Source organism: Xiphophorus hellerii, chromosome 4 (assembly GCF_003331165.1).
Source record: "Xiphophorus hellerii strain 12219 chromosome 4, Xiphophorus_hellerii-4.1, whole genome shotgun sequence".
Taxonomy (NCBI): domain Eukaryota; kingdom Metazoa; phylum Chordata; class Actinopteri; order Cyprinodontiformes; family Poeciliidae; genus Xiphophorus; species Xiphophorus hellerii.
Genome location: NC_045675.1, coordinates 19,656,007 through 19,683,384, shown reverse-complemented (window position 1 = coordinate 19,683,384; position 27,378 = coordinate 19,656,007). Strand labels below are relative to the sequence as shown.

Genomic DNA, 27,378 nt, shown 5'->3' with positions numbered 1-27,378 from the left:
GGATTTAATCCTGAGATAAAAAAAAAACTAGGCTTATTTCTAAATATGCCAAGGATAATCTTCTGATAAAAAATTAAAGGCCCACAAGTAAGATTTATATTTTTAAAAAATCTGAATACATACAAGAACATAAACCCATCTTAGAGAAATGTAAACTGCATTAAAATCTGCTGGTTCAATACGCACAGCAGTTTAATCTTGGCTGGTCCCTGACACGTAAAAAGAGGCTGTTTTGTTTTTTTTTAAGAAATGTAGTTTAAAGACACTGCTTAAAGGCAATTAATAGAACTATGAAGGCTATTACAACACCAACTAATCTGATGGGAAAGATAAAAGAATTTCACTTAGTAACCGTTCAGGCTGCAGGGCAAAAGCAAATCAATAAAATAAATTGCAAAACTATTTGTCTTTGTACTTTTACTTCAGAAAAAGCTTGATAGTGTGACTTGAAACTATTTACACAGAAAACACAAGGTGAATTAAGAGCTATCTTACACAAAATTTGAATATTTTATATATAACAGATAAGAAATTAAACTCTTTAAAGTTAATCATGTAACTGTTCCTTTCCACAGACATACAGTTAAAATGGGAAATTTACTGTATGTACATTTTTACACACACTGAGAAACTAATTAAAGAATCAAAATTCATTCATTAAAAACTAAATTAAATCTGCAAAAATGTTTTGTTTATGTGTAAGAGGTCCTGTATCAAACTGATAACAAATGTGAAAGGTATGATTACAAGTCTGCAGCTGCTGAACTGTGAGAATAAAATCTACTTCTGATTGTTAGAATCGCTGCTGTGAATAGGAGGTACTTGGTTTTTCAAAGCTATGTTTTTAGGCAGTTTTCTCTAAACATAATACTCCATAACATCATAACAAACCAATATTGTACAACTTAAACATTGCAAGTATAAATCAGAGCAGGTGAACATTATGTAGCTACTAGTTTGAAAGGAAACAGAGTAAAAAAAAACAACTTTTTACTTTGTTTCAACTCTTAAATAATCAAATATTTGTGTTTTCTACATTCATAGTTTCACTATGTAATATTCCAATCACATTATCTTTAACAAAAACATACCTTTGTCTAATAAATAAAATAAGTCTAAATAAGTCCTTCATGTTACATTGCAAAAAATAAAATTTGGAAAACTATAATCTCATTTTAAAAAGTATCTGCACTTTAATTTGTATGTCAAAGATCACATTAAGCTTCATCACAGCATGTAGGTGTTATTATGTCGCAAACTTGGAAAGTTTAAGAGGATTTCTTAGAGAAAGGAAGCAGCTGCAGATATAAGGTTTGCTTTATTTTACTTATGATTCTTTTACTTCTTCCAAAATGTTCTATGGCATAAAAAAAATCGTTTTTACCATATTTTCCGGACTATACGTAGCTCTGGAATATAACTCACATTATTCAAAACAATGGCACATGAAGACTATAAAAACATATGTAAGACGCATTGAAGTATACGTCGCATTTATTTAGAAATTGTTAAACATGAGGGGGGACCTTGTACATATGATATGTCCAAATAAGTGCATATGTGTTGAGTTGCTTTTCAACAAGCTCACAGAAACGGTCAACTTTGGCTTGGAAGTTTGCTGGCAGTTTCTGACACACTGATGCCCGCGCTTTAAATCAGGAGGTCAGGAATGAGTCAGCGTAGCCAGTGAAGTGCACAGCGGGGCGGAGAGCAGACATATGCAGTAAATCCGGGGTGATAGGCGGTTGGCTTCATTGAAGTGGTAAGACCGAGAAGCCCCTGCTGGAAAATCATTTCTATTCATCTCTTTGGCAACTAGCAGAGAGTCTTCATGCTGGTAGTTGCCAGGATGTTTCTAGACACTGTTCACAAGCCTCCATAGTTGTTCCAGTAGTTTTGAAAAGTAACACCGACAGAGAGACATTTCTATCTAGATGCTATCTAGAACACAGCTCTAGCCGGCTTCTTTTCAGGCCATGATTATCTTTCCCCAGGCTGCAGAAGGGAATGTTTAATCCTTGGGTCATGTCCAGCAGTATGATTTAATATTTAATGCATCAGTCAAAAAAATGCATCATGAAGAGGGGAAAAAAACATTTATAATTCACTCCTGACTGTAAGACACAGGACCAGCCAAACTATGGAATATGGTGCAACTCAAAGTCCGGAAAATACAGTAATCATAATAAAAACTAATTCCAGGTTTTTTCTTTTTGGAATGTCTCCCTTAGTGGATCTCAACATACGAGCACAACCTAAAAGGTGCTAAGGCCCATTTATGTTAAAAAGAAAAGCACAATTTTTAACTTTGAAGATGGAAGCCCTTGCAAGAAAACTGACAAAATAATTTCTTGGCTTGGAGCATTTGAAGTGTTGCAGGCAGGTTATGAACACTCAGAAACCACTTCATGTTTGTCCGGTGTCAGGGATGTTTCCGACCGAGGTTCTGTGATGAAGCTGGCGCTCAACTGGAGCTTCAGTCTATCCACTTCGTACTTGTGGAGGAACTCCTGGATCAGGTAACGTTCCCGTTTAATTCGCGCCTTCACATCTGACGGGACATCCGGTATCAGCCAGGCGACAAAGAACTTCACCACAAAGACCACATGCTGTAGAAAGAAAAAAAAAAACAGGTGGCAGAGATTTACATATTGGCCATATATTGGTTTTGAGTGCTTAAGTTTGGAACAGAACTGTGTTGTCTTACTTCCATGATAATAATGAAGGCCATTTTGGCTGCCAAGATGTGCCAGAACTGCATAGTGTGGGTGTACTGCCTCTCATGGCCTGGAGGGTAACGGTAGTCTCGATATCTACAAATTACAAAAAAACACAAAGGCATCACAGAAATATTGTTAACCTTTAAAAAAAATTTAAAAATCTATCAGCCAGAAGAATGCTTGCAAGCATTTAAAGATTCTTTTTACACATGATTTCAAACTTTTTTTACAACAAAGAATATAAAAGCCTAAAATCTTTGTAGCTCTGGCTACAACCTTAAGGTCACTGTCTTCTTCTTGGAAGACAGTGACCTTAAGTTCATGTCTGCTGAGCGACATCCCTACAGCATGATGTTCAAATGACATACAAGAAAACTTTCGTTACTAATTGTGACTACTGAAGCCTACTTGTTGCAATAGAGTATTTAAATACAAACACATGCCGCAGTAACACAGATTTTATTAATAAAGAAATCTGAAAACCATGAATAATTTTCCTTCTACTTCACAAGAATGGGCGTCTGTATGCTGGTCTTCCAAATAAAATGCCAGTAAAATGTTGGAAGTTTGTGGTTGTTAGGTGAAAAAGTACGTTTAGTAGGTAAAAATACATTTGCAATGTACTGCTCTCTGACTACCAATTATAAATGAATGAAATAAAAAGTCCTTGTAGAGAGCAGCAGTGGCACAGATGAAATCCATGAACCACACTATGATTCATTGTCCAGACTAACACAATCTCTGAACGTAAAAATTATCCCCTGCAGTAGTTTGGGCTAACGCTCACAATTTCTTCCATAGCTTGTATTGGAGATTAAATTGTGCAACAAAAAAACCCCATTCATCTCTTCATGACATGATAAGTAAATCACAGAGCACCAAGTGAACTGAAAACAGATTTTAAAATCAAAGATTTCCAGAAATCCCTCAACATTATGTTCTCTTCTCCACATAATGAAACACTGAAAACCTCTGTGATATAGAAAAATATCTGAATTCACAGGATTCACACAAAGAGGGATTAAATAAACAAAGTCTCAGTTTTGGCACTCTTAAAAATGTACCTGCATGTGGTAGTGGAGTTATGCCAATTGTCCTCAGGCATGTTGTCTGGATGTATCTGTGAAATGTTGTACACTGACAGGCTGTTGTTGATATAGCCGCTCATGCTGGCATCTTTACTGTAGGCATACAGGTATACCATACGGGGGATCATGTCTGAGGTAAAGGCCATGATAAAAGCCTGGGGAAAAAAAGTGAACAGGAAATATTCTTAATAGATGGTGCTTAAAATTGTGAAAAGCAATTCAAGAAAATGTAGAAACATAAACGTACATTGGTGACAACAGATAAAATCGCCACTGAATTGAGGATCTCCTGCCACGCTCCGATGTTTCGGGCCTTGGATGCCACTGGTCGCCTGAACTGGGTGGTGAACTTCCAGGCGTCCACTCTGATTTCAAGGATGTTATTAATCAGGGCGAGGAGGGGGGCCAAAGGGAAGGAGGCCACAAACAATGTGATGAAGCCAAATTGGATCACTGGAAAGACATGAAGAGAGGCCATGAGAAGAGAAAGAAATGGTGCAGTAAAACAATTAGAAAACGCAGTTATTTCACTTGTATATGCTGTATTTCGTCTTTATCTATTTGTCTCTCACCCATCTCGAGGTACTCGTAGAACAGGCCAATCTGGCTAAAGTTCAGCAGAACGTAGTCCTGCTCCCAGCGGCTGGAATGGTTCTCCGGGTTGTGTCGTCCCTTTCTGCTGCTCCACCAGTTGCGCATCAACCTGTCAACAAGCCACGAAGACAAAATCAAAAAATGTATTACAAACTCAGGTGGCAATTTTATTCTTATATACATGGAAAGCTAAATTTGTGTATATTTTAACCTATTCTTAGCCTCTAAATATGTTGGAAGCAGAATATGTTGACCATGCTAGAAGAAAATGCAACTTGTTTATTTCCTTCGAAAGTGATTTTCTCAGTGTAGATTGTAGAAATGCTGACTTGTGTTTAGTGTAAAAAAAAAAAAAAAAAATTCTTTAAAAAAGACATCTTTTTTCATTCATTCAAAAATTTCAAAAACGAATCGCCCATGTTTGGTAATTTTTAAAAATATTTATTTTGTTTGTGAAAAACTGATGGACTCACGGGAGCAGAGCCTCCTGAATGTTCCCCCACACCTGTTTCCCAGCCATGACGATCACCAGCTGTGTGGTCAGCTCAATCAGACAGCCACCAGGATCACACTAGGACAAAGAGAATCTTTATTCTACATGAAACCCTCCGTGTTCCCCACCAGACGTGAAAGGGCATGTGAAAAGATGATCCGCAATGAATGAGATAAATCACCTCTTCGTTCCTCAGTTTGGTTAAATTCCCAAACATGTAGGAGTACTTGCCGGGATAGCCCACAAACTTCCCTTTGAAAAAGGCCACATAGAAGCAGGACGAGTAGTAGTTGACAAACTGGAACAGAAACATCTTTATTGTCAGCCGGTTCTCATATTCCAGGTGAGTTTTGGGGATTTCTGCAGCAAAGCAAACAACACTTTCAGCAAAAAAAAAAAAAAAAGTCTGGCATGTTGGACTCTGCCTTAAATCAGTTTAATCTCTTTACCCATATCAGTGATCCAGATGGCCACTTTTTCGTAAAAGAAGTTCAGGATCATGATGATGACAAAATTAATGCAGGAAGCGGTGACGGATGTCGCGAGCTGCGGAGTGATGAATCTCCCCACCAACTGGATCTTTCTCATTGGATCTTTAATGATGCTTGCAAAGGCAGCATATACAGCCAGCCTGTAGGCTATCACCCCAATGATACAGGCTACGATCATAGAAATCTGCAGAGAGAGACATTCACATGTGGAAGAGCTACCAGAATGTGGCAACAAAGACAAAGATGTGGATTTTTATTTATTTTTTTTTCCAGTTACCCAGAATATGACGGTGGCTCCAGAGAAGCAGAAACGTGCACACCTGCTTGTGACAGGAAGATATGGCTCCATTTCCTGAAAGATGAGTTCTAATTTACTACTTGTTGAGTGCTATTAGGAGGAAATGCATCCAAACAATGTTTAAGGGCTTCCTAGCTAAAATTAGCAGATATCTGATTTAATTATGAAAGTTGTTTTTTTTATTTGTATTTATTTTTTATTTGAAATCTAACGATAAGATTATAGCTAGATTATAGATTATAGTCCTAAATAATAGCTACACCAACAGAAATATTTGTCTCATACCTTACATGTACCACCACCTCTCAATTTACCCCACAAATAAAAAAATAGAGTATATTGATGTCATTATTGGAATATTACAACTGAAAAAACTGCTTAAATGAGTTTAGTGAAGCTATCTCTGATTTGAGTTTTTGCTTTTTGGCATTTTTCCATTATTACCAACCTTTTTTTCCCAAGCCTTGCACATTTTTAAATTTGATGTTTTTGTCTAAACTTCTAATCAGAGTCCTGTAGATCCAAATCACATCTATGTCTCTAATAAATTTCTAAAACCAATTTTACGTCAATCATTTTTTACATTAAAACCTAATATGTACCAAATTTTGTTTTAGAACTTTTTAGGCTTTGTTCAGACATATGGTTTTAAAAAATATTGATCGCTTTTACACTGTTATATGTATATCAGCAAAACGTAGGTTTTTATTTGTTGTTGAAATGATGGTATCACCCACTTGTGTGATCTTGTTTTGTCTCCTGTTTGTGCATTTGATCTCGAACTCTGGGCGGATTTGAAGCTGCTGCTGCTCTTCCTCAAAATCCACCAGATCCCATTCGTACTCGAGTCGGGCCTGACGTCGCTTCCAAAACTCCAGGAACAGAGTTACTGCCGAAAACGTTTATAGAAAAATACATAAAATTTAATATATTTTTTAAAAACAATTTATTGATACATTATAATGTAGTCTGTATCATTTTTTTTCTGAAATAAGTTGTTTTTTCATGCTGCAGAATGTTGTTTGTGTTGGATTTTAATTGACATGAGGTGCTGCCCTAATCCTGGAGAATAACATAATTGTGCTGGCAGGTTTTTCTAGAGCAGTTTGGTTAAAAGGTTAAATCTTTTAGTGTGAAAAGGTTCAAACTGTAAAACAATGGGGGGGAGTTTGTTGGATCTATGGACACTCACCCCAAATCCCCATAAATATGGCAAAGAATACGGTTCCCTCGTTGTCAAACAGATGGGATTGCTGGGAGATAGAATGAAAAAAAAATGATCCAGAGAGAAGCAGAGGATTTTCGGCACAAATACTGAGACATACTGTCTACTCAGCAGGTCGCTGGTGATTCGATCAAGATGGTGTTATTGACTGTGCTCAGTCTAAACCCGTTTTAAATGAATATATTTGATAAGACATTATTTCATGAGGACAATGTTGCAACATAAAACCATGTTGGCAGCTTAAATTCAACTGAAAATTCCCCAACTGCATTTTGATGTCATTTGTATTTAACACAGTACTGCAAACTTTATTGTTTCTGTCAATAATATTTACCCAGGACGAGAAACAGGTGGAGTTGAGCTTCCAGAAAGGACATTTTTTGTCGCAGAGAGGACACATCAATATGCTGCCGCCGATCTTTGCATCACAGATTTCTTCACTAAACGCAAGAAGAAAAAGCATTTGCCTTTTTTTAGAGCAAAATGTCATAGTATTTATTTATATTGTATAAACTTAACCATTTGAAGGAAGGGAATAAGTGGTGACATTTCTGTAAAAAGTGGGCAAATGTATCTATAACTAGCTGAAGCAAAACAGCCCAACAAATATAAACTTGATTCTGCTTTCTGTGCCAAAGAAGTATTAACCTTGATTTGTTGTTGCCATAGCTGAGCGCTCCATAGGTGAAACATATAACACCCATGACAGCTGCAAAGAACAGCATCTCAGTGTAGAAGCCCAGCCAAGCAAAATAGATCCCGATCTTTTCTCCATAATACTTCCTGTAAGAAACAAACATACAAAGAAATGAAAATATATATAAATACACAACAAGTGGGCATATGTAAAATCTGGTGTGAAAATTGATTACTTGATCAGGTTCAGAGGCTGCTCTTTGTAAAAGCAGAGAAACTTCGCCCAATGCTTGTACAAGTTGAAGCGTTCGCTCTCACATTCTGCATTTCTTGCCCTTTTCCAGTACCGACACTGAAAACCAGAGGGACGTTAACACAGTCATGAACATCTTCCATTAAACTAAGGACTCAATTGTTGCATTCATAAACCCAAGGTTTTCTTGATTGAAATGGTTTGTTTTCTTGGTTTTGTTGCCATGTATCCTAGCTCAACAACCGTTACACAGAGTGGGGAAGGGGTGTGCAAAAATGGTGCAAAAACCTGGTTGCCTAAGTATGCACATCTTTAAAATAACCTTCTTCTTATACATTTCTGATCATTTTAATTTACAAATGGACACAACTTTAATTGTATTCAATTTTAAATGTATTTAAATGTATTCTAAAGACTCAGATCCAGGAGTATTAAATCTGTTTAAATAAATAAAAAATTAAAAAATCTCAGCAGTTCTAAAGAAGCGGCAGCAAGAATAAAACTGGATAAAAAGATGGAGCAAAGAAACTCAGCAAATAAATTCCCAGCATCTACGCAATCCTTCTGTTTGAAATAATCAGCCTTACATCGTGAAGGGGGAAGGCTGCTGTATATGTCCCGTTGTTGAGTAATCGCTTGACGCCTGTCTTCTCTCTGTCCTTATGACCTTCTCTGTAGTACGGAACACGAGCCAGGATATAAAACACCTCATGGCAAGGAAGATATTTTATGAAAGATTAGAAATTTTAATACAGTTTTTAAATACACAAAACATCTTCACAAATTATTCAGGGTAAAACCTCAATCAAATCAGACCAACACGAATCTCTTATACTTACAATTCTGTTTCTTGTGGATGGAGGGAAGAAAGTTTCTTTGTCATTGATGAGGAAGAAGTCCACCTTATTCTTGTCAAAGGGGTAGGTGAAGTAGTCTATCTGAGGGTGCATGATGTGGTCAGGCAGGCGGAAAGGGCAGGACAGCCAGTCCAGATGGACGTCCTGACCAGGCTGCATGCCACTCTCTTTGAAGGGAACTTTGATGTTCAGGACGTCCGCGTAAGTGGCAAGCACTTCCCACGGCGCGTGAATCTTTAAAAAGTATGTCTTGTGGTCTTTCGACTCCTAACAGAGAAATCATTTTAACAACAGAGAAGAGAAACACATCACCAGCAACATGTGGCGGACACTGAATAATCCCTTTAAGATGGTTTCAGTTTATTTTTATGCACCACAAAAAATATACACTAGATGGCGCTGGTACTTAACAGTTGAGACTCCTTACCGATTTGTCTTCTGTCTCCAGCTCCAGACCTTCTTTCAGAAGGTTGGCCTCAAATTCTTTTCTCCTTTCCTGAAAGTAAATCAATCAATCAATCAATCAATCTTTATTTCAGACACAAAAGAGGTCCATAGTAAAACAAAAAGAAAAAAAAAAAAAAAAAAAAAAAAAAAAAAACAAAAAGAAACATGACAGTCACTGAGCCACAAATAAATGATGACGCCAATGTTTCCACAATCTTGAGAAAAATCTCGCTGTACTAAAAACAGGGTTTACTAAAATTGCTATTATATTATTGTATGACACGGGTAATCTACACATACATTTATACATGAGATTCCTGAGCGCAGCTGCACATGTGGGAACAGCGTTATGTGCAAACATGTGGCTGGCACTGCTCCATCTAGGCACTTTGAGTAGGAGCCTCAGGCCATCATTGTATGCCACATAAAGTTTGTGCAGGCTACTTTTTTTATATCTTCGCCATAGATGGGCTGTGTAAAATGAAGTACAAAAAACTTTAAAAAGAGCTACCTTCACAGAGGATGAACACATACCAAACTTTCTGATCAAAATATTAGCCTGTGCATACATCATGCAATACTGCCTACAAATGTCACGATCATCAGATAGGTCATCAGTTATGTAATGTCCCAGATATTTAATTTCATTGCATATATTGAGGACAATGCCAGATAAAGAGAAGTCAGGGGTTATCAGATGCTTATCTGCTCTACTTCTAACAATCATGACATTGCTTTTCTTAGCATTATATTTGACATCAAAATCACATCCATATTGGGAGCAGACCCTTAGTAATTGTTGAAGGCCAGCACTATATGGGCATAAGATTACCAAATCATCCGCATACATTATGTGATTGATTGTGCGGTCACCAACTACACAGCCTGTTTTACAACAATTCAGGCGCTTTGATAGTTCATCCATATAGATGAACTATCACAACAGCTCACTAATTTCTAACATTCTCCACAAAATAAGAGAAATTAAAATAAGGTTTACATCAGCATCCACTGCAAGTACGCCTACTTGCTTGTCAAAATGTAAATGTAGTATAATCTGTAGTATAGTCAGGGCAGTGAGGTCATGACAGAGTGACAGACATTCAGAAAATTTACAGATGTTTGCCAAACCTGTTGTGCATGCAAAATGGATTTCAAGAGAAACAGTTATTTGTGTCCAGACCACTGATTAATCTGTTTGGTTTAGGAGCTTTCTCATTATTAAAAGATTTCTTGAGTTTCTACTTGTTCTCAAAGAAATAAAAGTTACCTCTAATTAATCAAAGTCTGAACTGAAAATTTAAATGAAAAAGCAGCCAAGATCAAACGTAAATTTTGAAAGAACTACTTAAAGGTGATAAGATTTGTCTCCTTTGAAATAAAATGTGGCAAATGCCTCAATACATTGTAGTAACAACAAACTAAAAAAAAAATCTTAAACTTGTAACCAGTCTTCATACAGCCTTATGTAATCGTGCATTTCATTAACCTTTTTTCTCTGTTTCACACCTCAGCTATTTTGGCCACTTGGGGGCACCAGAAACAAGCTATAAGTAACACAGACAAAATGGTCTACGTCACAGTGGATCTTTTTGTTGTTACTGTTCCTGAATCATAATTTTTTGCCTAAGTTTAGGATTAGATACAAGTTTACTAGTATAGATATTGTCAGCACTGTGGCTTCAATAAAGAAACAAAAAATTTTGAATTTCTGCTATTGTCTTTCAACAATAAGCCTATGAAACAATCAGACTTTTATTATGATTAGGTGTAATATGTTTCCTCCCTTAAAAGAAGAATAATACTTGGCCTATTATAGTTGTTATATATATATATATATATATATATATATATATATATATATATATAATTTAAAACAACAATTCATCATATCTATCACATGTCTTCAGAAAAAATCCAGAATCTTACTTCCTCTTTTGAGCATCCAGACTTCTCCGACATTTGATTGTGTAATAATGTTGGCTGTGTTGCGGTTAGTCAGTGGCAGCACTGAATATTTGCTGAGTTGTCAAGTTATTGAAACAACATTTTCAAACTTACCTGCTTCCTCTCATCTTTATCATCTACATAAGACAAAACAAAGTCTATTCTGCGAACGCCGTCCCTGAAGAACACTGTGTCTCTGTTTGGTTGAAGCCTCTCTGTCTGAAAGAGAAACAATGATGGAACACAAAATATACTGACATGAATAATCTGACAAAAAATAATCTGTTTGCACTAGAGGATTTAACCTATTGAATACAGTATGTGTAAGAGACCAATAGAAGGTAATATTATTTTATGTTTCCATGCTGGAACTGAACTCAAAGTGCCAGCTCAAACGGGAAGCTGTCCAATTCTAGCCTGTCATTACACAAAAATAACTTGGTGGAGCAAAAAACACATTTAATGCAGCTAAATCCACTTACATAGTAAAATTTTAAACTTTAAACTTTCAGATGATTGAATGCCTAATGTATTTTCTGCTGATTTAAACTGAAACTCCTTTTTAGTAACTAAAAAATACTTGCAAAGGAGGAAGATTTTAACTTTGTATGAGTTTTACTTTGAACTTGAATGACTTGAATTTCATAAGACAGCACTATTACTAAAAGTCGCTAAACCACTTTTATTATAGTTGAGCAGTTCATAGTGAACACATGTCTTATTGATAGAAGAGTCAGTAGTGCAGAGTTCACTGCTAATTAAAAAAGTAAAAGACTCGTAGATTGATTTCTATAAAAAAAAAAACTTCAAATAAATTATTTTGAGTGAAGGACTGTAAAATTAGCACCACTTTTTAAGAAATGAATCCTGTTGACCGTGACAAGTTAATAATAGATTTCTTGTACTTTACGCCCAAAAGCAGCTTATGGAGCCGTTAGCTGAACTCCACCCTGCTTGTTTATCACATCCTGACAACCACTAACGGACTTCCTTATAACCAGGGTGCTGCTATTATTAGTAACTATTATAATATTAGCACTAAATATCCAACAATAAGTACTTAATTCTAACGTCTGAGCTGGCATACAGTTATTAGCTTTATTAATTAAGAAAGCTCCCTCAGTCGGTTGGATGTCCTCACATATCCTTGAAAAACAAAGCAACGAGTACGGATCTCCAATTTGAGCAGCTGAAGTTTATTCCTCTCTCACCAATGTAGTCATGAAAGGAGCTCTTTGAGAGTCACAAAGTCTTGTGACTCAGCAATTAAAACTGTGACTCAACGTCAGTCAAAAGTCAAACAGAGTCATCAGCAGAGAGGAAATTCCACAGATATGCAGAACTGTCAACTACTTTATGACACAAGAGAAGGGAATATTTTAAATCCATTCTCAAATATTACATTTGCAGAGCATTAAAGTCTAAATTTAGATAGACTAATAGTGGAATTTCAAACACTGAAAAAGATGTGAATTCACTGAATGGCAAAACGTATGATATAGCATAAAACTGTTAGCATTTTGTTAGAAAGATAATAAGAGTGGAAAGAGTTTCACATGTTATTATTGCTTTCAGGTTGTTAAGTAACCAGCACAGAATCAGGAAGTTGCTGTTGTGTTAAAAAGAAAGAATGGTCCAGTTTCCTGGACCATCCTGGACTAATTTCTAAGCAGGAAATTAGATTTTCCTGCTTAAAGCTAATTAAATATTTTAATTAGCTTTAAGCTACCTAGATACAAATTGTTTATAGGTGTCGACAGAACAGTGGAGCTACTGTGTGAAGAAGCTGTCTTTATTCAAACTGAACTGTCAAGCTACTTCTAATTCACTGAAAATGGCTTTCTTGTCACTCCAACCGGGCCTTCAAATGGATCAGAACTTACTTCTGAATGTCCAGGAAGTGGGCCTCCTTCACATAATGCATTGACCCCATTACCGCTGCTGTCATCTGCAAAACAAAAGCAAACAAATAATACTAATCTGGACAAAGTACGTTCAATTAATGTGGAGGTTTGCAGTAAAGTTCAGTGTTTTAATTTTTTGTCTTTGAAAATGGCTACATCTTTAACTGACTTAAGTGAACATTTATCTATAATTAGAAAGAAAAGACTTGTCACTCTGATACATGTCAGCCTAATTTGTTCAAATTAAACTTTTGATTTTATTTCACTTTATGTGTCATGTCTTGGCATTTCAGGCTTACCATCTAGATAAGACGGGTGCTTACATATGCCAGGGCAGACTAGATTTACAAAAAGGATATCTGAAGATGGTATCCTATTTGCATGATTGATTTTATTGAAACAAAACTGCAACTAGCATCAAAGTAGGCCCCCACAGAGCAGCTGTGCCCCCAAAACCCAGGACCCAGAAACCTGACAGCCCAAGAAACCAGCCTCCAAACATGCATATAAGGTAAGTAAGTAAGTCTTTGATCTTAGATTTTTTTCTTAGATAAATATTAACAAATTATGACATTCATAGCGAGAGGGTGTGTATTCTAAATGTCTCGCAATATCCTAACTTGGAAAGATCAGCACATAGTTACTTAAGTTGAGTGGCCTGTTTTCTTGTCCCATTTCTCATTTTGAAGAGTGTTCAAGAAAAATGGGGCTTTATTTCACAATATATTTACACAATAAAGAAATAGGATGTCATAGATAATAATTCAAACTCCTGAGACATTAATCAACTTTAAAAAGTATAGTATAAATTAAATAGGCCTCATTTTCATCTGTTTTACAGCAATTGTTGGGGGTTTTGTAATACTCACAATTTAAAAAAAAAAAAAAAAACTTCTTAATTTGGGTTTTATCACAGCTGACTAAATGTTTCCATTGAAACTTTGATTATCAACAAGAATAAATGTGAGAACATGTTACTGCTCTAAAAGATTTGTTTATTTTCAGACTTTCTAAACGTCTTTGCTCGGGGGCTTGTAGATGATACTGTGTAATTGATCTCCACCAGCTAGCAGGAGTCTCTTCTATTGTTTAATGGCTGTGGAGTTTAAGCTAATTTTAGATTTCACTTGTTTGCACAGATGCTGTTTGCATATCGTCTTGTTGTGTTTCATTATCAGATGTGATATTAACATCCTGTCGGCTGGAACAATACTTGGTCAAATGGAAACTATGTGGGGAAGTCTTTGCATTGTTTAAAAAAATTACCCAGGAAGCAATATGATGAAATCCAAGAATTGACTTTATAAACAAGCATCCAGTTTTCCTACAGCTACACACAATGAAAGAGAACAACGATTCCCAAAATGGTATTCTTCTCCCCTCAGCCTAAAACCATAGTAATTAAACTAAGCCAGTGTATGCTTGAATTATATTCTTTTAGGATATGGGATGCGCTGCAGAAGAATAATGTTCACACAAAGCCAGTCTAATAATCCTGATCCAGCTCAGACAACCGAAATTTAACAACAACCCAATAACAATTCATCTGTTTTCAACAGAACTTTACTATTTTAGCAAGCACTCAGCGTCAAGAGCAATGAGTAGCACAAAGACCATAGCACACACACACATATTTTGTACACTGACACACTGCATTCCTCCCTCTCCCTGCGTGGCCGACTCTGGCACTGGAAATGTGCTCATGAAGCACTGCTCTGCCCGCTCTCCTTTTATTCCCGAATGGTGGGAAAAGCAATGCTTCCTGTGGGGGAGGCTGCATGAAGACACTGGAGAGTGGGAGGAGCTGGAGGCTGAAGTTGCTGCTGCTGCCGCACCACGAGACTGACCTCCCCTTGAACGAAACAAAGTCTGGAAAAACACGTAGGTCTAAAGGCTCCTGCTGCTCCGAGACAGCTGCACAGGCTGCCAACTTTCATCTGACAAGCAGTAGCCTGAGCCAATGAGACAAAAACGGTCATGGAAGTTCAACTTAAGGCCTTGAGACTCACTAGAAAGGAATGGGTATGAGTTAAGAGTCTCTCTGAAGATTCAAAAAGCCTACATCACTTCATGAAACTCGTAGGAAGAGTGATTGGCTCTTTGCCTCAATTTTACTTATTTCCAAGCAGCAATTTTCCTTGTTCCTTTTTTGTCTCAGTATTTTGGCCTCACTCCAACCACACTGGCAGCTATCAGAGGCCAGCTTGAGCAAACAGGAGCAAAAGGCCAGGAGAATGTGTGTTAAATCTACAGACATACAAATAACTGGAAACTTTAAACAACTACACCAAGTATATTTTCAAAGTTAGTTATCCTTCTCATGCTTTTCTTGAAAAAGTTAAGTCTTAAACTTAACTCTTCATTTTAGCTTCATTTTCTAACCCACTTTTTACTAGGTCATCTTAATGAGCCATTTATCTATTTACAGAAGATCCCCTTTGAATCCATGCAACATCAGACTCTAAAATATTTGTCAATAGTCCCTTCATCTGAGTGACACTTAGCTTTCTGTGAGATTAAATTAGTTGTCAAAATTATAACAAATACTATTTAAAAGTACCTTTTAACTTATCTAATGTTTTGCTGTAATATATTGGGGTATTTTGCTCTCTAAATAATATATATTAACAGAAATAACACTGTATTAAAATGGGCAGCTGCTCTGCTTACTGTCTAGTCAAGGCACAAACTGGCACATAGCTGAGAGAATCAGTCCATACTGCATGTTTACCTTTATGAGAACTTGTGAAAGAAACACTCAGATATTCCTTTTTTCTAAATACCCAAATTTTATCAACAGAAACATGTGCATCCAACCTTTGTTCAAGTAGGAAGCAGAAAGTTACCATATCATCATTATATAACTGTACCATCACTAGAAACCCAAGCATTGGATGAAGACTAGAACATGCCACGTTATACAGACGAAATAACAGGTCCAATTGGTTGAGAATATAAGCAACCGAATTAAAGACAAAGTTTCACATGAGAGGCGATGATGATGATGAACAGAACTTTAAAAGAGTTTATCTGAAACAAAGCTCCAGTTCAAGAATTTTACGACAAAGTCCTATGGCAAGAAGGTGCCTTTTTTCTCCAATGAAAAATGCATTGGATCATTCCTCCAAATCACTGAATTCACTTCCATGGCCATATGAGTGTTAAATTAGGCCCAGAGGGATTTATATTCTGTCAACAAACATCTGTGAAAGAATGGGAGACTCATTGGAGCTCAATAAATTACAGCTCAGTACAATGATAGGGTACCATCATCTGTTCAATTAGTAGTAATAAAATGTCCTTGCTACTTGCTAATGTCCTTGCTAAGAGATATTATAATAACCTGGCAGGAATTGGAAGAGAGCAACTCAACCACAAAGTAGTAGGGTGACAGAGGCTCTGGTGGTTGGAGATTGTTCTGTAACTGGTGGGTTGCCGGTTCAATCCCCTGGTCTATCTGTCTGGCTTGTTTAGTCCTTGGGCATGACACTTTACCTGCCTTGCATGAAAGTGGTGGTCAGAGGATGTGCACAGAAACAAGGCTCCCAATGTGTCCTGAAATGTTAAAGTTAGGGACAAAAACAATAAATGAATTTAAAAAGTCAATTAACAATATTAATTAAACCTCAACTGTATGTTAAAAACTGCAATAGCAAACCATTGAGCAAAACCACATCATCAAGATAAACAAGGACACTGTAACTCTATCTTTCTTAAATGGAAGCAAACATCTTTGCACGATCCCTGCCTTTTCAGATCAATATGTTTCAGGTTTATATGTAAATTGAACCACGTCAGGGTGATAATAAGATCTGTGGTATAATATATCCCTTGTAAAAGTCAATACTGACATATACAAATTGACATTCATCTAGTGCAGTTCGAGTTTGCCACTAAGCCTTTAGAGATCTGAGAGGATCTCTCAGATCTCAAATAATTACATTATTTCATTCAATCGTTAAAGTCAAGAAAAGTCTATGGATTTCTCTTTCTGATTTTTCTATTTTGTAGTTTGTTTTCAGCTTTGTTTGTGTTACTTCTCTTGTCTGTTTTATGTTCTTTCATTTAATTATTTAGAAGATTCTCTCCTTTGCCTCTGCTATCTATCACCTGTTCCTCTCTTGCTGATAACATCCTCCAGTTCATTTGAATTCTGTTATAGAAAAAATACTATTGATCTTCTATTTAAAGTTAGGTGCATTTTGTGACATGAGTCATTTTAATCACCAAAGTACCTGGGAGAGTATTATCAGTATCAGTAATACTTTGAATGAACAGAGTTGAGTGGAAGATATTTTCAGAGGAGGAAGTCACTTGTGCCAAGGCATAAATTACAACAAGAATGAGCTGATTTGCTGCATTTAATGCGTTGGCAGTAGTTCACACAAGTAATTCCATCGTCCCTCTCAGAACAAAGTTCAGTGCTTTGCAGCATCTGTGAACCCATGCAGTGCTCAGTCGTTTAATTTTGCATTTCAGCATGCATAATGTCAGAACTGCAGTCCTTCCTCGGTGTAGCACCTCCTGAGTCACTGAAATGAATATTCTGAAAGACAGCCAGCATCTCTCTGTGTGGGTTGTCTTCCTCGCTTTACTATTTTTGTTACAAAAAGATGTAAAAAAAAAAAAAAGAAAAAGAAAAAAAAACAACAAATATGTCAGCCACCCACTTACCCAAACACACAAGAAAATATCACATTCACTGTCATCTGTTTCGCACTGGAAACACCCATCTGTATATAAATGCACAGCAAGATGCAGGAGCAAGAACTGCATTTAAACAAGTCATGTACTCCTATGGTGCATTATTGTGCAATTTAGGATACATGTACTTGATTATCACCTTGGCCAGTTTAGAAATGTTAACGTTGATTGATTAAAAATCACTTTGATAATCATCTAATCTTAGGATGTTGCAGGTCTTTAAGGCTGATGAATAATCTTAAAGCTTGTTCTTAAAATAGACAACATTATTAAAAGGAGAAGAATGATAGCACTCCTTGGGATTCACACATAAAAAGTGTTTCCTATGACTGTGTACAAAAATAAAGCGTCTGTGCTGTGTGCTTGAGCTTCCTCCAATATCCTAAGAACACGCTTTTCCAGTTAACTGAAAATTCTACATTATCCTTGGTTGTGATTGTGGATGCATGGTGTGGTTATCTTTTTTCAATCCCTGCAGCGCTCTGAACGCCAGGTGACACTCTCCACTGTGGAGCTAGACATCAGACTCCCCCCACCCGAATTTGAACGTATATAGAAAATGGAAGACAACTCAATCATGTTACCCTCATTAGGACACACTTGCGATCTTCTAACTGCAGAAAATTATTGCATGTACCACTGCAGGACCGGTGCTATAGCCATGAACACATCCCCTCTTCTGGTTGTTTGTGCAACCAGAAGAGGGACACAACCAGAAGCTGAATGATGAAAGTTGAATAAAAGCAGACAGACAAACATGCAGACGTTTGTATCTCCATGACCTGAAAACGGCAACGCACTTGTGCATCGGAGAACAGTAATAAGGTCGACCAAAGATGAGAGTCCAAAGATGTGAGAGCAGCGTTTGACAAGAGAAACGACATTATATGATGACAAGAGAACAGACAGCAAGGCATGACATGAAGCCTCAGATCTGCCCGTACCTGAGTGTAAGTTTATCCTGAATGCAGTCAGAACAGCAGGGCCATCTTCAAAGAACAGATAGAAAATGGTTAGAGACTAGAATTAAACTGGAAAATGTAGCCTTTCTGTTTAAAGGTGCACAAGACAAACATTCACAAGTAGTGCAGCTCCACTTTGGCAAACTACTACATGGCAAGTAAAAGCACTATAGTAGTTCAAAAGATTATCAAATACACACTTTCATTTGCTGCAGAGCATGCTGTGTACTCCTGAGTGGGTATCAAGACAACAGATTTTCACTATGACTCAGGCAGGCTGTGTAGGTGCCTGCAAGATTATTTCACTCAAACCAACACATCATTTGTTTTTCTGGCTTTCAAGAGTTGTGTTTCTTTGCGCTCCAAAAATATGAGGTGTAACTAAACACAGCAACAGATTACGACAACATGAGACATTTCTCAAGTGGAGAAACGTCCTATTTTGCAACTTCACTCTTAGCAAATGTCTGATTAATGCCAAGTCGTCTCAAAAGAGTATGAAGTGCAGAAAATGAAATATTAATGAGCAAATTATTTTCATGTATTTTTATGTTCAGCATTTTTTAAGAACAAGGAACAAAACATAAAATGATCTCACAACTGATTCGTGCAAGTGTGGAAATCTCTGAACACTGTCACAAATTAGAAAACCAAAATGACCACAAAGTCATTAGTGTTTATATTCAAACAGCAGCATTTATATATAAACATTTATGGCAAACAGTAAGTCCTGATAGTGTAGGAGACATGCAGTGCCCTGTGTCAGAGAGAAGCCACAACATCCTGAAATTAAACCCAGCCCTACGTCTTCTCTGACAAGACATCATCTCTATCTCACACACCACATTTCCTGCTAAGCCTGCAGCTTGCAAAGTTCTAAAGGAAAATTTGATAAACTGCTCAAGCCAAGAAATAGCTTTTTATAAATAACGCTCCGTATTTTGAGGTTTGAAATATGTTTTGAAATGGACCTTCACATTGTAAATTCACATTTATTGACAGTGAAATAGTAAACAAAACAGACTCTGATCATTAGGACCAGATAAAACTTTGATAAATTAGCAAAAAAAAAAAAACAAGAAAAAAGAAAAGAAACAGTCTTACTGTTTGTGTTTTCCTGTTAGCCCACCTATAAATACTAGCTTCCTCTCTTATCATTAGGATATTGTTCTCTCAAAGAAAAAAATAACTTTAAGATTTTTTCTGAAGCATAGGAGGTCAAGATTGGTTAGGATTATACGTCACCTTCAAATATCACAGTGTAACTTATATAAAACATAATACTAGATCCAAAACATGAGTCAGGTAAGGGGGAAGACTCTGAAGATAAAGGATTAGAATAAAAACATGCTTTGACACAGAACGCTTAAATAACATGATTGAAATTAAAGGCAAAAATAAGAACAACCTTTGTGTCTTTTAACCTGCAACTGAATCCTGAAGCATTTTTAAAGAGCTGCTATGCACTAAAAATGTGTTTGCTTACTTTGCTTTCAAAGTAATTGATATCTAAATAACAATAATTATTTACTGGTCTTTCACATGATTGATTTCATTCCTGTTCTATGAAAATGAATGCAAAGTAAATAAGTAAAGGTAGAAAGGGACATGTGCGTATAAGTTCTGATCTACAGTTGAACTAAGATAATCTAATCGGATTCTACAATTGCATCTAAATGAATCTGGATGTTATTGAAAGGTTAATTTATGCAGTGATTCAATTTAAAAAGTAAATCTCAGTAAATCTCTCGTATGTCATTCGCATGTTGAATCACTGATTCACTATGCAAGATGAAATATTTCAGGTGGTCATGTTAATCTAAATTATTATAATTTACTGGTAACAAAAACCCAAAATTTAGGTTCTTAGAAAATTATAACTAAAAACATACATATTTTATCACAAATACTGTGTTATGATCATGCTGTGCCCTAAAAAATATCATGTGGGGCTTTGCTTACTTGACAGTTGAAAAACAGACTGTCACTGACATCTTTTAGACGACACGTTAACCAACAAAAGGTCATTGATTTGTTCACAGAGGATTGTATTTAAGCATGTTCATAAAAAGTTGAGTGGAAGAAAAAGTGAAATAGACAAATGGGCACAAATAATGTAAAGTCCATTCAAAAGTTTATGGAAGAGTCACAAGGTGTGGACTACTGTCCAAGGAACTAAATTTAGTAAACTTGCCTGGCATAAACCCCCTGGAGAATCCATGCAGTATTCTCAAAAGGAGAATGATACATCTGACCCTAAAACACAGAGGAGCTACAAGCAGGTGAGCTGCATAAGATGAGCAGCAACTTATGCAAAAAGAACTATATACAAGTATTGAGTAACTATTCTTTACACATATAAATGCTTTTCAAGCAGACAATATTTTCTGTATTTAAAAAATTAGAAACCGGAAAACATTTAATTGATGTTTGAATTACTGTATTTTTCTACTACTTAAGTCTGGAATCTAAGCCTTTCAGGGAAATCTTTTGCTGTCTCATCTTGTTTCGTGGATCTCTCTGACCGGATAACGCAATTACAAAGCCTGTTTCCATAGCAACACCTTTTGCTCTGCTTCACCTCTGACAACAAGATGACTTCACTGGCTGTGTGATATACAGCAAATTGAGATCGCTGCCAATGAATGCAAATCTTAAAATAAATAAATCTTTATAATTATCAGTAAGAGAAGAGCTACTTAATGTATTTTGCTTCCTGGCTGCTGTAATAAAACTGACACTCTTTAGGTTTATTGAAATGGAAATCTGGGCAACATCAAGTTAAAAAGTGCATTCACCTATTTAAGGTCTAGAAAAAATAATGCCCATGTTAATTAAGTGCATACTAGTCAGCACAATATGTTACAAGTATGTAGCAAAGGCTGCCTAATCACTGTTTGGACAGCTGCGAACAAGGTAGCACACCTCAAACACCAAACAAAGACACAGGCTTTCCTCTGCTCTCTGTTTCCCCTTTGACATGTTCTTGATAAGAGCATGAGCAAAGCCTCCACAGACCAAGAATAGTTTATTAACTCACAACTCACCCAAGTATAATTAAAAGCCTGTCTATACTAGCAATTACGCCATTAGGTGGTCGGAAATTAAAGCACAAAATATTGGGTGTAGAGTTCATTATGCCTGGTGAACTCTGAGTGATTCTACAGGAGTGTTTGTTTTTCCTTTTCCATGATGATCTTTCATGCAGAGCTCATTTACGTAGATAATTACAGAAATTTTGAAGCAAATGCACGGTGGCATTAACCTGATTATTTTGGATCTGTAATCATTGTCCAGTATGGCAAGGAACCAAAGAAATAAATAAATTAGTGGACAAATTGTTTGCTTTTAACAGAAGATTTTATTTCCTGTTCATTAAGCTGTAATTTAATTTTCTATAAAATAATTTTTTTTAATTATCTCAGAATAGGAAAAAAAATACCACAAAAGGAACTAAGGGTTTGAATTTTTATTAATAAAAAAAACAGCGTGGCCAAATGGTGGTAAAGATTGCGCTTTGCTGAAGTTAGCTGTAAAGAACTCAATAAAATTACAGTTTGTGCAAAAATCTTTGCATTTTTAACATGAATACAGTTCTGATCATAAATTTTGCACATCCTGGTAAAACTTAGTGTCTGAAAAAATACAGGAAAACATGAACTGCATGGATACAGTAGTTCATGTATCCATGCAGAGAGAAGCAGTTAGTATGCCAGCGACATGAAGCGCCACTTGTTGCACCAGTCTGAGGAGCTCTAAGTCCTGCACTTTATGCAAAACAGTATTCATATAACTTGAAACGAACTGAAGAGTTTTTGCCTAGAAGAATGTAAAAGTTTACCCTCTACAAAAATTGTAGACAATCAAAAAAGAGGCCAATCCACAATGGTAAAAACTAGGCTATGCAAACATTTGGGTTGTTTCTGTTGCCATTATTGTTTACAAATAGAAAAAAAAAAACTGTTTAATATTGAATGGTTTCACCCAGTCACTAACACTGAGTGAACAAATTCTTATTATTCACAATGTCTGGAAAATCAGAAATCAGAAAAGTAGACAGGGTATGTAAAATTATAAGAACATACCCACACGGTGCATTGTAATGGCTACAAATTAAAAATAATCTTTTATTCAGATCAGAAATCTCAGTACTACTTTTCTCTTGATGGAGTTTAATCGACCAGCATTAAGTATAAGACTTTTTCCTATGAAGACTTTAAGCTCACCTGGGATGAATGAGACTCATGAGATTTTATAACATAAGATAAAAATCACCATTGGCATATTAAGTGTTTCAATTTTTGATGCTGTTTATCAATCTAATCCGCAATGTCAGAGATCTGTATTTGCAGGTTTTACATTATAAAGAATTTTATAGAATAACAGGCCTTTGAGTACAATTCTTTTTTCTTCAATACCACTTCTATTCACACTTCTATTCACGCTTTACTGCAGATGCATGTACCGTTAACTATTTCAAACGTAATGACTTCCCCATTGTTGATGACAAACAGAAATAAGTCACCTCATCTCTCTCTGACCAAAGACACAGATTACATGTAATCAGTTTCTGCTTAATCTCTGCATTTTACACTAGTGGTAGCTTCTTTTTGTCTGTGTGTTTTTTTTATTATTATTACTTTGAGTAATACTCAGAAATCGTGTAATTACACAAAGATAATTCCATGCAAGCACTCCATGACAAAGTGTTTTCTAATGAACCAGCTATGTAAAACCAAACTGTAGCTCAACTCAGAGTCAGTGAAGCCAGACTATCTCAGAGGAGGCAATTACACAGAACACAGATAAGAAGAAAACAAACATTTGTCCACTGACTTTTCTCATTTCTAATTATTGCCCTTTTCTGCATCTTAAGAAAAAAGCCCTGTGATCAAGCAGGCCCATTGGTGACTATTGATGGCGTAATGCAGTGACCAGTTTTTGCCAAACATCTTCAACACACAATAATAATGGACAGCTCTGCTATTGTCCTCCATCCATCACTGTCTAACTAATGTCTGACGTGTAAAGGAGTTGGAAACATTTAAAATGTACATGTTTTAACACGACCACCGCCCTCATTGCGAAAAGATCCGCTAAATGAAAATATACTTGTTGAACTGTGGTTGCATTTTGACCTGGATGTGGTATCCTCACGGGGATACATTCACGATAGTGGCCTTATTTCAGGAAGGGGTTACCAGCTCAGTGGGTTAAGGATCACTGCTGCAGCGTGCTGCTTCACCTCAAGAGGTGGACGCATGCCAGTCTTACTCACAAGTATTCCCGTTTTGAGAAGAATGAAAACTCAAACTCAAATATGTTGTTAATAGCAATGAGCTTAAATGCGTGTAATCACCTGTGATCTGAGAATCCGAGGCGCTCTGCAGCTCGATCAAAGTTTCCTCCTTCGACTTTCCCGTTAGTCGTCTCATAGCGGCAAACGGTGAGGTTATAAAGGCTGCTTCACCTTTTCAGGAAAGTGGGGAAGGCAGTGAGGATGCCGCCGTCTCCCCTCGCGTCGATGGAGAATCCACCGTGCAAGGAACAGGCATCGGTCAGACGCTGAAAGGGTTGAGTCTGATCAGATCGATGGGAGATCGGTGGATCATAATCACGTAATGACCGACTGTCAGTGAAACTGTACCCTGCTGGGCTCACATGCGCGCGCACAGACCAGGCGCGCATAAAGGGGAGTGGCGATGCCCCTTTTTCCGTCGGCAAATTTTTTAAATTATTATTATTATTATTATGATTCTTCGTATTTTAAATTGTTCATTTGTGTGTCAGAAGGTGCGCCAACTTTTATTTTTTAAAGAGGTTTGTTTGTTTTAATATTGATTTGTTTTTTTCTGAATTTGTTGAGGCGCTTACCTTGACGCTTGAAATCGAAACATGAGAAGATTGGCATAGGATTTCATCACAATTCCGCCATCTAGGGACAAAGTTAAAAAAGGGCACATTGAACAAGATCTTAAAACACAGTACAACAACATAGCAATAACCCATATTAATCAAGAATTTAATTGGATCCTACTATATCATGTGGGGACAATGCAAAGCAAATGTGGTATATTTCCCCCAACAGGTATAATGTTGCTGTTTTTGCTGCTGACAGTCCTGGAGGTCTGAGTTGATCTGAGACTGTAGCTGTTAAACAGACCATAGGAGAGAAGGTCTCTGGTTATGAAGTTATGAGATAAGCAAATTTGCTGCCATTTTACTAATTAAGCCCTAATAATATCTATTTAACCTCTAGAACAACTTGGCTGCAGACTGATTTATAGATCAAATAAGCTCAAAGGGGTTAACTCTATATAATTGTTTGATGTTAGCACCTCTGAGATCTAGAATTGTAAGACTGGGATATCAAGGCAAAGAAAACTCAGTAGCTGCTGGTAGGGGCCATTCAGGGGCCTCCAGACATTCAGGGGCCATCCAGACATTCAGGGGCCCTAGAAATGGTCTAATTATAACACAGACCATAGATCTAAACCTGTAGCATTCATTTATAGAGAATGACAATGTTATTAAATTTTATGTAATGCATTCAGCTGAGAAAAAATTTGTACATTTAGGATTTAATTAGGACGTTTACTTTGTAAAAGTTTAAAGAATTATCTTGATAGTTTGATTGTTGTGTTACTATGGCTACAATATGGTGTAATCTTTGTGTGTAGGTTTGTTCACAAATACATCACAGCAAACAACCAATAATCAGTGACTGATTTTAAACTCGGCCAATAAACCTGGTCTCCTTCTCACAGACTTCACCTTATCTCTATTTAAACATGTTAGTGATGCTGAGGTACTTATTAAGAAGGGTTTCGTGAGTGGGGGTGAGGGGTTCTGTCTAAGGCCCCATATTACCTTGTGCCGGCCCTGCATGAAAAGCCGCTGCGCATCTCTGGAATACCTGGAATCTACCTGGAATCCCCCGGCGGCCCCTGTCAGTCCGCCGATGCTTTGGGGACATTTTGATTCATTTAATTGTAGCATGTTTGGCTTTATGCTGCAATTCTAATTATTGCTACAGTATTTTATCTGATGTTTATTTTATGAATTCTAAATGCTCTGGGCCGAATCTTCCTTTAACACTTGAGGTTCTGCAATAACTTACAGGGATACAGTGGCACAATTCTGCCACTGTAACAGAATTGTTACAGTCCTTGAAAACATCTTTCCCATCACACCAGAATCAGCTGGCTGAAGTCCCTCATCAGCAGTCCACTCCACAGAGGCCTGATAACACTCAGTTCATCTGATTCAGGAGCGTTGAAGAAGGAATATATCTAGAAGGATGGCAGCTCTCAATGACTCGACTGAAAAAACTGCATTTCATTGTTATTTGACTAAAGTGTGTTGAAACAGAGACACGTGTAAAACCTGCAGGACAACGACCCTCAAGGCCTGGATTTGAGGATTCCTGCTCTAGATGAATGGGCAGAATAGGTATCTAAACCGTAAAATTATGAAAAAATAATTACGTTTGTCATTCAATGTTTTAAATGGTTGTCTCTGTTAACAATCGTTCTAACAGAAAAACAAACCATTTACATTCTCAGCACATTCTAAATGTCCTCTAGCATCACAAAAAGTTCAGAAGAGAGGGTTTACACATCACTGCTTAAAAACCACTGTGTTCATTTTGATCTGTGTTCATTTCTTAATGGACTCGGTCACCAGCTTAAAGAAACACTATGATGTCCATTGTGTGTTGATATGCAAATTCCAGCTGCTGTTTATAGCTGATAAGAGAAAAATACCTTAATGGAGGCCACAAATCCCTAACCTCCAGAATAATAATATGTTTGCAAAAAGCATGTGGCATCCTGCTGTTACTCTGTAGTTTTTACTGCAATTAGTATAGGAAGACAACTAAAGGTGCAAAGAAGGCAAAAATAGAAATGAAAGGCCCTTCCCTTTAAATCTGTTTAAATTATTGATGAACACCACATGTAAATGGCTCATTATGCATAAAAGACCCCTGCAAAGTGAAACGGTAGATACCCTAAGGCATCACTGGTAAAACTAATTATCTGTGTGTAAGCAACACTGTCTTGTAATTGAGGTGGGTCCCTTCTTAATTATTTCACATAGGGTTAGATGGTTCATTCTGGAGGGCTTTATCTGGTGGGTCATCACATAAATGTCTATAGTTCAATAAGATGGAGAGAAAACATGGAAAATGTCACATTTTACAGGTCAAGGTGACCATGCCATTAAAGCAAAGACATAAGGACTGGCTAGGAAAATTTTCGTGGTTAAGCTTTTAATTCTCTCATCTACACAACAGCTCATACAAAGTGCTTCTGTACATATCCCATAGGTTTTTAATATAAGTTTAGAATTGAAAGAGCTTACCTCATAATAAAAAGGCATTCTCACCGTATCTTCACCCTGACAGCCAACTTCATTTTAGTCTGGTTAGCATAGGGAAAGCTTTGGAAAAAGTCTGTCTGAAATCACTCTTTCAATCTAATAAGAAAAAAATGTTGCAATAACAGTAGGGTAGATATATGGCTAAGAAATTTCAATCTAAATGACCAATTCTGCAGGTTTGTTTTAGGAAAGTTAACCTACCTAAAAGAATTACCCAAGGATGCTGCCATGAATAAAGAGGAGGATCAAAATGTTCTACACAAGCAATCTAAGCACAATTTACACATAATCTGTTTACTATAAAAGGGATAAAATGCTTTCAGAAGTCAAAACCAAAAAAAAAATGCCTTTAAGATCATAACATTGAAATATTGGAT

General features: G+C 36.7%; 1 protein-coding gene across 2 annotated transcripts; it reads right to left on the bottom strand.

Annotated features, from left to right (window-relative positions):
• Positions 1–196: 196 nt before the first annotated feature.
• On the bottom strand, positions 197–24,286 carry ano5b (anoctamin 5b). 2 transcript variants are annotated; one of them, XM_032559739.1, is made up of 21 exons: positions 23,979–24,286; positions 18,602–18,646; positions 12,933–12,997; positions 11,164–11,268; positions 9,083–9,151; positions 8,638–8,922; positions 8,386–8,505; positions 7,782–7,897; positions 7,558–7,692; positions 7,244–7,349; positions 6,877–6,937; positions 6,422–6,573; positions 5,664–5,738; positions 5,345–5,570; positions 5,077–5,255; positions 4,876–4,973; positions 4,381–4,511; positions 4,056–4,261; positions 3,785–3,963; positions 2,708–2,813; positions 197–2,609 (listed from the first exon to the last, which is right to left on the bottom strand). In XM_032559739.1, exons 1-21 carry the CDS (start codon positions 24,052–24,054, stop codon positions 2,385–2,387), a joined length of 2,760 nt encoding a protein of 919 aa, XP_032415630.1. In that variant the 5' UTR covers positions 24,055–24,286; the 3' UTR covers positions 197–2,384. The 2 variants fall into 2 exon arrangements, with proteins under 2 accessions (XP_032415630.1, XP_032415631.1); XM_032559740.1 differs by lacking the exon at positions 18,602–18,646.
• Positions 24,287–27,378: the final 3,092 nt, after the last annotated feature.